At 44.0% G+C, this 12,058-nt stretch overlaps 1 protein-coding gene across 1 annotated transcript; it reads right to left on the bottom strand.

The window, feature by feature from the left end:
- Positions 1 to 1,311: 1,311 nt before the first annotated feature.
- Positions 1,312 to 9,631, bottom strand: ATPAF1 (ATP synthase mitochondrial F1 complex assembly factor 1). Its single transcript, NM_001245272.1, is given in 9 exon segments — positions 1,312 to 1,819; positions 2,734 to 2,841; positions 3,436 to 3,531; positions 4,436 to 4,483; positions 6,280 to 6,330; positions 6,956 to 7,018; positions 7,723 to 7,773; positions 8,312 to 8,420; positions 9,386 to 9,631. Coding segments are annotated over 9 exon segments (930 nt in total). The 5' UTR covers positions 9,595 to 9,631; the 3' UTR covers positions 1,312 to 1,624.
- Between the last annotated feature and the right edge of the window lie 2,427 nt (positions 9,632 to 12,058).

The raw sequence follows: 12,058 nt of genomic DNA, 5'->3' as shown, positions 1-12,058 counted from the left end.
CCTGCAATTCCTGAATGGACAGGAGTTCACACCTAAGAGTTGGTGGTAAAATAGACCTCAACAAAAAACTGCACTGTGTAGCTTTAGTGCTCAGCTGAAGTGTTCATGTCATAAAATCAGAGAATGGGCAGGGTTGGAAGGGACTTTCAAAGGCCATGTAGTGCAAAGAAGGGGCTGAGAATTACAGAGTGACAGTGGGCATTGCAGCAACGGGATCCTACAACTACACAGCAAAAAGAGGCTGTAAGAAACCTTCATAACTCATCACAGCTTCATATCAGGTTGTGGTTAATGAAGAAAATTGATACCAACCACACCCTCCTAGAGAGAGACAAACTGCAGATCCTTCTTTCCCCCCTTTCTCTGGCAAAGGAGGGAATGAATGCTTGCCAGCTCCAGAGATAATCAGTGCTAAGGATGAGTTAGTGCTGGGGGTCTGATGTAGGCATGGGAAGTATTTCAGAGTGGCTCCTGGAAGCTCCTGGCTGTCCTGTGTCCCCTGTGCAGTGGTGGCAGTGCTGTAACCCCACAGGCTGCACACCACACTGCTGCAGTGTCCTTGTCCATGCATGTGCTGCTGTCTCTGCTGGGAATGAACACAAGAGAAGCTCAAAGAATCAGTCTTGGGATTCTTTTGCTTGGGGCAGGTTTAAAACCCCCAACCTGCTGCAGTCTGTAAAGCCAGGCTCTTACCAACACTGCTGTGTTAAAGCAGCTCTGCATTTTCATACCAAGACATTTTTTTCACTTGACAAACAAGAAGATGGCTGGCGAGTCTCTCTGTCACTATGCCAGTCCATCTTTCCTTTATTATGGATAGTGTCTTTCCTGAAGTGGGAACAAAAGCTATTTTTTCTTCCTTCAAATGCCATTTCTGAGTTGGCAGTGTGAGAAAAAATAATCCTGTAAAACAGGCAATGGTTCCTATACACTATTAAAAATATAACCATGTTCATACTGCTCAAAAATAACATCTCAAATACAGAAACATCACAACAGGATATAATTAATAAAGCAATTAAGAAGCAGAAAATTCCCAGAACAAATCTAATGACTCTGTTTTTTTAATCCTGAGAAAAGCACAGACCACAATATACATCTGTGTAAGAAACCTCACAAAGAAACAAAGAGATGTCTGTCTTAGACCATTGCTCCTATTCTTTCTTGTTGATGGACAAGTCTGTATGAATTCCACACAGATTAAAAAGCACTGAACCATGCAATTATAATGGTGGAGGGCATTTAAAATGCGTTTACTGAGAAGAAACATTGGTTGTCATCTCTTTCCTGATGTCAGTACAGCCCGTTACACAGTCCAACTTTGTCACTTTATTTCAGATTTCCACAATCCAGCAGGCAGCAGGAAGTTACAAGACATGGAAAATGGCTCTTTCTGATGAAGTTACACTGAAGTACTGGGCTCCATTTTTTAGCAATTAGTTACTGTTGTTCAAATGGCCCAAGTCCTCATCCTGCATCAGTGCCAGACAGGCTTGACTGTCATTCTCCCAGGATGTCTGCAGCCTCCTTCTGTGGCCAAATCCAAGTGGTAATACAGAAGCCACTGGACCATCCCTCCTAGGACCCCCTGCTTCTGCTGGCTCCTTTCACCACAGGCCAGGCTCTATGACTTGTCAGAAGCCTGCCCAGGTCTCAGTTCTCTTCCAAGCCCACTTTGCTCAAGCTCTGCTACAACTGACATGTATTTGAATTCACTGGATCTGTGGTTGAAGGTCTCCACTAATCCGTAGGTCTCGGAGCGATCCGTGGCATAGAAGAGCTGGACCTGGCTGGCCAAGCACTGGGCATCATGGACCCCCTGGAATGAGAACAGAGCTGTCACCATCGGGGTGGGGCTGTGCCAGTGTCCCACTGCACAAGAAATGCCACACTCCTACTCACCACGGGGCTCAACTCCAAGTCACTCAGTTCAGCAAATCTCTTAAGAAACCACCTCCCTGTGGCTCCTGAGCTACTTAAACACTTCAGCACCATGTGTGTTTTAGCAACACTCCTGCTGTGCATCTGCCTCAGTGGTCAAGTGTGTCTTTTGTGATCCCTGCCCACTCCAAGATGCACCAAGTCCTTATTTTTCCCTTCCTACAGCTGACCTACTTGCAAAGATTGATTGTTTGCTCTGAGATCCAACAGGGAAAAAGAAAAGCATTACCAATTACTCCACTCATTGACTCAGAAGGGGAGTCAGGAGGTCAGCCAGAGGAGGGATATTTTAATAATTCTGTTCCACCACTAGAGTGCCCAGTGCCACCAGTCCAGGCACTGGTACAGTCATGCCAATAATAGTGTGCCCACACAGAGGGAAAGAGCACAGTTCTGCACAAACTGAACACACAACTCTGGAGTCTCCTGCTTTGACCAACAGGATTAAGCTTCAAACACTGTTTTAACTTGTTTGCAGGTAGCAACAGTTTTCCATTAAATTTGCTTCTGTTAGTAAGAAAAACACAAGCTTTGTTCTTTTACAACTATCAACTATAATACCCAAATTTAAAAAAAAAAAAAAAAAAAGAATGCATGAACTGAAATCACCAAAGACTGATGATTCCCTTCTGGCTTTTCCTAGCCTTAAGTACATTAGTTTAAAGTAAGACAGTGAGACTATTCTTTGGCAAAGGGTCTTTGAAAGGCTTTACTGTAATTTGATTTTAGTTTAAAACTGTAAGAGAAGTTGCAGCATAAAATGAAGGAAGCCAATGAGCAGACTTGTCTTACCAAGAACTTGGAGTCCATTTCTGCTGTCATTAGTACTATCCCTTTCTCCTTCTGCAGATCAGGATAATGGTACAAGACCAACTGGCTTGGAGCAGCTTCACCTTGGGTCTGAAGGAGAGAAATAAACATGTCAGTATCCCTTAAAAACCTCCACCCCACTGCAGATTTGGGTGCTTGATTACAAAACTTTGAGCGTTATCTGCCACAGAGGCAGTTACTTCCCAGGGCTTAAGGGCCAGTTCTAATTAGAAATTCATTATTCTTGGTATTTACAGAAAACAAGGGATTTGCAGAGTTAGGTTGTTTTTTAACGTGACTAAAGACCATTTTGCATTTAAAAGAGCCCACAATTTTTTGGAAGATATTTAATCTTACAGCATCTACTGCTATTCTAAGTAGCTTGCACAAGCAGTTCTAAAAAGCTTAGCTCTTGCTCATGTTTTGAGTCTACTGTATTTTACCTCATTATCCTCTACACTACAGAGACACCTAATACCCATAACTTTACTAATTTACCTGTAACTAATGTACAATTAAACCATAATTAATAACAGCTATTACCATGATAATTCTCTTCAGGTTAAGCTAGACGAGTTTAACCTGTTGGCTAAATTACTTATTAAATACCATATATTGCAATATGCTGATACTATCTATTTCTGGATCCTAGGTCAATTTTGAACTTTTTATCTCAACACTCACCTGAACATTTATCAAGGAAGTGAAGTGTAATTCTGTTCCAGACCACTGCCCCACAAAGAACTCATAGCCTTCTTTTCTTGGCAAAGCATACAGAAACTGCAGAGAAATTATAAAAAAAACAAATCAATTTTCTCTTACATGGAACAAAATTATGTCTGTGTCACACTGGCCTCCAGCATTAACGCTTTAGTGAGAGAACGACAACAGGATAAAGAGTTTCTTTGTCCCATCATAAGTGACAGGACAAGAAGAATCAGACTTCAAAACACACAATGAAGCACAATTACCCTATCAGTACTAATTCATTAGCAAATATCTTGACAAATACTTTAGTCAGTATTCCGTAACATAAAAAGGAAAGGAGAGTGGAGAACATTCAGCCTTTGACCTTTTTGTTCTCACCTAAAAAACAAACAGCAGAAATGGTCAAAAATAAGGTAAGGAGCAGAGGATTTAATCCTGTCATTTTATCAGCTGCTCCAGAACAGGCAGCAAGCATGCTCTGTCTAGACATTTACAGCCTATCAATACAGCTCCACGGGCTACAGACGTGCTCGTTTTCCCACACCAAGGGAAGGAAAACACGGAAGCAGAAAATCTCACAAGACAGCTGACTGAATGCCAGTGCCGTGTACAGAAATGCACTTCAGGCTATAAATAACCACCCAATCTCCAAGCACCTTGGGGAGCCAGATACATTTGATCTTGCTCTTGGCAAGTGAAGTAGGTAGGACTAATCCATCAACCCAGGAAGGTCTCCTCTCCCCGGGAGATTCTGTGCTGCTGCTCTCTCAACCCTCCATCTCTTCTATCCAGATCAAACTGTTTCATACATATGAATAGGCACTGCTTTATCTGAGCACCAGGACAAGAGTTTCAACACCTGGATTTTACCAGTCAGGCTGATACAATGAATATGAACACAGGAGGGTTAAAAGTGAATGGATCAGGCTCTGAAGGGAAGTGTTACAGCTCTACAACCACACACTGCTGTACGTACCGATGGACACTTCTGGGCTCTCTTCCACATCAAATCAAACTTGTCTGCCTTTGGGGAAGGAGAAAGAGAAGTTCAATTTTCATACCACAAACATGGATGTAGAGCTGCTCACAATCACCTCATTAACCTTCAGAGGGTACAGCTTCCATCTGGAGAAGGTCCCACTGTGGGGACACACAGCAATGAGTGCCTGGAAAGCTGCATTTAGTTCTCATTTACCTCAAAGTCATCAGCATCCTGTTTTAACAAGGTTGTCTCTAAGATGCAGCAGCAAAATCCTTGGATCCAGAGCCTCATTCCTTGGATGTGGGGGCCCCAAGCCTGAGGCTTACATCCTCTTTCAGTAATTGCTCCACTTCATAATGTAGTGTCAACAGCTGAGCGAGACAACACATCCCTGGCTCCAAATTGTGGATTTACATCATTGTCATCTGTTCTTCAGTATAAAAATGCAGCTCATCTATACACTCAATCACATACTTATTGCTTAGGTTTAAATTAAAAACACAACCCTATTTCAGCCCTGATGATACCTGGCAATTTCATTCACATGTTCTCTGTGTTTCCCCAGATCTTTTGCCTAATATTTTTTTTTGCTTCCCAGCACTGTATTAATATCTACTCTTAGGTGTTCAGGAAAGAAAACATATGCTATTCATCAAGAAGAAATTCCTTCGTGTGTACTTTTGAGCACGGGAGAATTATGCAAGGCCTTTCTTTCAGCCAACAAAAAGTTTCTGGCAAAAGACAAAGGGGTTTTTTCCTCCTCGATGACACCATGAACTGCTTCCTAATGTGCCTGGGATCTGGTTTGCATTCCAGCCTTAAAAAGCTTCCAACACTCCTCCTAAAACAGTGCACCAAAGCACAGTGCCAGCCCCACTAATGAAAGACCTACATTTTAATTGCAGTCCCTGGCTTTGGCCCTCTGCTACAGTAAAAGTGCAAGTCAAACTATTTTCACAACATCCACATGTTGGGAAAACCAAAACATGCGGCTGCTTGACTTCAAATCGCACACTTCCACTTCCAGAGCGTACAGCACATCACACATCTAGAATAATGCCTCCCACTGAATTCAGCTGCAGCTCAAAGGGCCAAATACAATTACAAATCAGACCCCAAATCTAAATGAGGTTTCAAGAACTCAAGGAACACACAGTTGTGAAAAGACAGATTTAAGAGATGCAATCACGGAATGACCCTGAAGAAAAGAATAAAGAGAAATCCCCAAAGTGAAAGAAGTCTCCTTCAGCCTCATGCAAACTAAGAACAATTCACATCTGGAAAAGTTATCAGGAGTAAGAAGTATGATCTTATCTCAGGAAACACCCTGCAATCTCAAGAAAGACAGTGCTGCCAATAACTGTAAATGTATGAAAATAAGTCCTAAGTGATTAGCCACATGCAAGTTACCAGCCAAGTGCTCTTGGACTGCCACATAAACCTTGAGGCAGCTGCCTGTGCTGCGGGGAAGAGGGCAAAGAAACCAGCAACTCTGAGAAAAATAACTCTAAAAATACAGATGCTACTTAATAAACACTAGGGACTTGCAAAAACTGCTGAATGCTTGTATTAAAATAAGCCTGGAAATTCTAGTCAGGTGTGCAGAAAAAAGTCCTTGATTCATTGAGACTCCTCTGAGTGAGAAAAAAAGGGAAATGCATTTCTGAAAACAAAAGCCTTTGTTCGGGGCAATAAAATCACTCAGCCCAGAAAGTAAGCTTGTTCTTGAAACCTCACTTTCCTTTAATGACTGCTTTTAAAAGCAGCAGAATCTCAGTTGGAAAGGAAAGCTTTGCATGCTGGCTTTTCAAGTGCAGAACTATAGAGGAAGTACTTACAGGAATAACAGCATAAACTGTGTCTTTTGCAGAAAAATACTGATTCCAAATCTGCAGAAAACAAAGAAGATGAGATACAGTTAAAGTCCAGCATTTAACAATAATATTAAATGCTTTAAAACATCAACTAACCTTTGTAAGCACTTTGGGAAGTCATTTTTCAATCAAGCCTGACTGACTTTCCTGCTAATGCAACATACTTCTGCAAAGGTTCCAGATTTACCAAAGGCAGATTCCAACCAGGTAACAGAAATCAGCAGTGGGCTCAGAGGTGGCTCAGTATTTATTAACCATCAGAAGTGCTTCTCACGTTTTACTCAACAATCACATAATGACTTTTGTTTGGCTTTTTTGGTGGTGGTTTTTTAATAAAGAACATATAAAACATTTCCAACAGAAGGCAAATCTTTGCATGATGGTCCTCTGTGTTAAGTCCTTCTTCACCACAGCAGGATGGCAATACCCAGTGTACCATACCTCCCAGCACATCCTAGGAGGACTTACCTAGATGGAGAAAAATGTATCTTCTCCTATGGATACCCATGTGAATATGCTTTTTGTAAATATACTTCCAGGCTGTGTTTTATTCTTCAGTCTAAGTAAAATTTCCATCCTTACACATAAATTACTATTAAGCAGAGATGTGAAGCAAAGTTTATTCAATTTAAATCATCACCTGTGTTATCTCCTCTGCTGATTTTTCTTTCACCATCTCAACATTAAGAATTGAATCAAGTGTCTGCAAGAGAAAGCATAAAGAATCTGTCATGATGGCAATTCTCTGACCTTGTAAGAATCCAGAATGAATGGATGCAATTACAAAGAACAAAATCAAGCTAGAGGAGCTTGATTCAATTTACAGTGTTACTTAATCCCTTTAATTGCCAAATAAAATTCAGCAGCAACACACTGAGAAGTGGATTCACACACTAAGGCAGAGTAGATTGTTTCAGGACACAGCACATGCTTTGCTTCAGCTGTGCAGATCTCTACTGAAGCTGCAAGAGAAGCTGCAGCCTCTTGCCTTCAGCCATCTCAAAGATGTGCTCTTTGGCAGATTTACACTGAAGATTCCCTGAAATAAAAGAATGTGAAATAGAATTCTCTTTTCCCTGGGCTGGCTGATCACTGCAAACGTATTTCCATGCTGTAAGAGGAGCTTAACCCTTTCCATTTAATGCTCAGAACAGATGCCCCAACTGGAAGGCATTTCTAGGGTGTCACAGAAAAAGGACAGGGCAATAAAAACCCAGAGTGCCAGGAGTTTTAAGGCTGAACAGGATCCCAACAATAAACCAAGATCTTACACTCAAATGCAGCATAAGGAACACCAGATTTGTATCAACATGTTCTTGACTGAAACTGGCTGTGGCAATACAAGTTGATCCACACCCTTGCCTTGCCACCATGTCCGCTCCCAGCACATGGGCTCATTTCTCTTACCTTATCCTTTGTGAATCCTCCCTTTGATGTCTTGCTGCCCAAGCCTTCTGCCTGCAAGAAAACATTCCTCTTTAGTTTTACAGCTAATGGCATAACACCATGGACTTGCATTCCCTTCCTGCTGACAAAAGCTCCTGAGTGGGAGCTCAAGATTCTTGAAGATCACTGCAGTGTATTTTTAATAAAATAAGTGATTGATTAGGTGAAGTAAATAAGATTAGTAACTTAATGTGAATTATGAATTTCAAGGCCACAAATGATCAGTCAAAAGGAAACTATTATGCATTTTGTATCCAATATTATTGAACAATTTTCTTGCTTTCACTAAAATAATGATAAATGCAGGATTCTGTCACTCCTCTGGCCAAACTAATCTGGAACTAATTACACTTAAACAAGATTTCAAGCAAGAGAATTCACAGTCTAAAAATAATACAGAGGAGTAAAGAAAAATGCTTTTAGCCATCACACAGTGAAATTTCAGAGCTCCTACTCATATGGATACTTCAAGTTTGTAGCATTATGCTGATCCCATAAAAATAACATTAGAGCTTCAATGTATGTGATTTACAAAGAAAACTGGCCTTGCCTTTTCCTCCATGCATCTGATAAATTCTCCTTGTTTGGAATGTCCCACAGGCTGCTTTTTCACTTCACTTCTTTTTTCCATACGGGATTCAAACACATCTGGGCTGGACCTGAATTGGAACAGGGATTGTTAACAGTACAACAGAGCAACAGAACAGCTCCATTTGGAAGAGACCCATAAGTCCAACTCCCTGCTCCTTGTCCAACTGGACATAAATTCAAAGAACTAAAACATTCCAGTTTGCTTTAAACAATCTTAAGTTTTTAATTATGACAATAAACAGGGAAAATCAATGCACAGTTAAGAAACCGTGAAAGCTGCTGCACAATGTCTCCTATGACCCAAGGCTTTGGATTTGGTTTTGGCACTGCATTCCAACAAGAGCAGGTTGGATGGGGCTCTGAGCAACCTGTCCTAGTGGAAGCTGTCCCTGCCCACAGCAGGAGGGTTGGAAGTGGTTGATCTCTAAGGTGCTTTCCAACCCAAGTCATTCCACGGTTCTGTGAGTGAGTCTGTGAAGTCTTTTGCTTCATTAATTTATATTGCTAAGTAAGATAATCCATCTTTATCAGGATAATTTAAAAACATGATTCTTCTATAGGCTGTTTTAATTGTGGTCTTGACAGAAGATGGACTTACTCCTAAAATAAGACTCAACTTCTGCCTACTCATTTTCTGTTAAAATCCTCCTTTATAATAAGATGGAAGACTATAAGTTGGAATATTCTTTGCCTGCTCTAATGGTTTCCAAAGCTGGAGTAGTCTTGGCCTGTTCCGAAGATTTACAAAGGTGGAAAGCATTGCTGGGTGATTGGCCTTTTAAAATGTTTACTATGTTACTGATTCTTGTTCTTAACTTAAAATTTTCATTTAATCTTCGCAAAACTATCTCTCATCAATCTGACCACGCTGGGAGACGATCCTCACTGACCTGGTGTCGACTACATGTGAATTTCAAGGCAATTGGCCTAAGCTAATGGAAAAGCTCAAACAGAACATCCTCTTCCAAGAGAGCGCTCCGCAGGCACGCCCAGCACAGCCCAGCGCAGCCGCCCCGGCCTCCCTCAGGCCCACCTCCGCAGCTCCTGGATCTTGTGCCGGTACTTCCCGTAGAAGGGGTTCTCCTCCAGCGCCGCCTCTCCCGACCCCGCTGCCGTTCCCGATCCCGCTGCCGGCCCCAGCACGCCCCGTGCCGGCGGTGCCAGCAGCCCGAGCGGCCGGAGCGCGGCGCGGCTCCGCAGGGCGGCCCCCAGGCCCCAGCCTTGGCACAGCGGCCCCGCCATGGCTCCGCGGCCCTCAGCCCGCCCCGCGCTCCGCCCTCCGCTGCCCTCAGCCCGCTCCGCCCTCAGCCCACTCCGCGCTCCGCCCTCAGCCCGGCCCACCCTCCGCTCCGCTGCCCTCAGCCCGCCCCGCGCTCCGCCCTCAGCCCACCCCGCGCTCCGCCCTCCGCTGCCCTCAGCCCGCTCCGCCCTCAGCGCGCCCCGCGCTCCGGCCTTCCCTGCCCTCAGTCCGCTCCGCGCTCCGCCCTCAGCCCGGCCCGCCCTCCGCTCCGCTCCCCTCAGCCCGGCCCGCCCTCCGCTCCGCTCCCCTCAGCCCGGCCCACCCTCCGCTCCGCTCCGCTCCGCTCCGCTCCCCTCAGCCCGCTCCGCTCCCCTCAGCCCGCTCCGCTCCCCTCAGCCCGCTCCGCGCTCCGCTGCGTCCCCCCTGCCCTGCCAGGAACCGGCCGGAGCCGTACGCTGTTTAAGGAGCTTTTATTGCGAGCAAAGCCGCGATACAGGACGGAGCGAACAAGCGCGGTGCGCACGGCCCCGCTCCCCGCGCAGGTCGGTACCCGCAGCGGGGATACAGCGGCGGTCACCCAAACCCACAGGTACAGCCCGAAAGCGAACCCAGCAATCACGGCACAGCAGCAAGGCTGGGCAGGGTACAGATGTTTTACAGTTTGCGCTCACAACTTTTGATGTCGCTTGGATATCGCCTTTTCCTCAAGGAGTCGCTACCCAGAGCATCCAGCCGCCCCTCTGGTACCCCAGCAGCAGCTGCAGAGGTGATCCGGACGAGTGTATTTCCTACACTCACGGCTTCTCACCTGCACTGTGAATCAACAGCGAGAGCCCTGCCCACACCTGCCATCGCGGCTTTGGGAAGCGTGCGGGATGGAGAGCAGCACAAACCTCGCTGCGATGGGACCGGTGCTCCCAGGCAGCAGCACAGAACAGACCACTGTACTTAGGGATGCTCGGATTTTGTCTAATTGACAGCACAAGCCCATCCTACAAGTGACCACAGCAATCAGCCATCGACTGTGCCCTCGACATGCAAGTTAAGAAGCAGCTGTGCCCCAGCAGTGACCAGCTGAGCTCCATGGGCACAGGCAGTAGAACAGCACATATCAGGTTTAGCTGGCGTTTCCACTACTGCTGCTTTCTGGAAAGCCTTCTAAAAGTAAAGCAGACTGCAACAAAACAAAACACTAAAAGATTCACAAGGCAGTACTATAATCTTTTAAATTTTAAGGTAAAGTTAAATTTCATACAAATAAACTTCCAAAAATATTTTGCAAACTCTGGCATATGGCTATGATACAGTATGTACAAATAAAATATCAGCATGGTTACATTTTATTGCTTTTTTTTCTTTATTTGGTAAAGGATTTATACAGTAATGTATAAAAAGGTATGGGAAGTGGCAAGAAGCAAGTGTTGGCTTCTTGTCCTCTCTGAAGCCAAGGTTGGTTGGTTTTGTTTTTAAATACGGTGTTTTCAAGTGTCACATCAAAAGCATTTTGGTACTGGGTGGCATCTGCATTACCCAAACAGGATAGAAGAGCAACAGTGAAAGAAGCCTAGGAAATGGGTAACAGGGTTCAATTTTGTACATTCCTTTGCTGATTCATTCTTCCAAAATACAATTATTCATAGATCATCCAGTATAAAGTTATATAAAAGTCAACAATTATGAACTGACTTCCTCATAAACTGATGTTTCAGCGAGGTGGGCAATTTCAACTCACTAATCATGCAAAAAAACTCTTTAACAAGATCAATGATATTTGTGAGCAAAATCACCCAACTTGGCCCTGATCTAGCCTGCAAGAGAGAATCCCCTCTGCAAAAGTCATTTTTGTATGTTCCAGAAGGTAATAAATACAACTCTGTGTTCAGATCCACTACTATGAACAGATCTTTAAGTTCCTCTATATAAACCATGTATCAGTACAGAATGATGATGCAATTGCACATGCCTACACAGCTTATTACATCCTGCTGGCAAGGAGACAAAAAATAAAGGTACCAAGAAGGGATCAGGGTCACAATAGTCAGGAAAGAGCTCCCAAGTGTTCTCTGGGCCTTCCCACCCGCTCACACTCCTGGAGTGTAGCAGAGCACCGCTGAGATGGGAACTGCTCAGGTGCTGCTCAGCAGGCTGCACTGTCGGCTTTCACCTCTCAAGCATCTGTTAAAGCTATTAAATATGTTCATTTAAAAAAAATAAATAGACAGGCTCATCTCACAAAATATAATCTGAATGCAACACAGCAAAGCCTAAACAACGCTGAAGTGAAAACTCAAGCACTTGGCAAGTTAATTGCTCCTGTAGGCTCATGATATAAAAACACTTTCAGCTCTCCCCTTTAAAAATACATCCTGCTATAGATGGGCATGACTTATCCCCCCTGCTTTCCTCTGACTGAGGCCAAATTTTTTCATGGATATACTTAGTAAAAATCAGAAATTTAGGTGAATC

The sequence above is a fragment of the Taeniopygia guttata genome, chromosome 8 (assembly GCF_048771995.1).
Source record: "Taeniopygia guttata chromosome 8, bTaeGut7.mat, whole genome shotgun sequence".
Classification (NCBI taxonomy): domain Eukaryota; kingdom Metazoa; phylum Chordata; class Aves; order Passeriformes; family Estrildidae; genus Taeniopygia; species Taeniopygia guttata.
The sequence above is the reverse complement of the archived record's forward strand: the minus strand, read 5'-3'. Positions and strand labels throughout refer to the sequence as shown.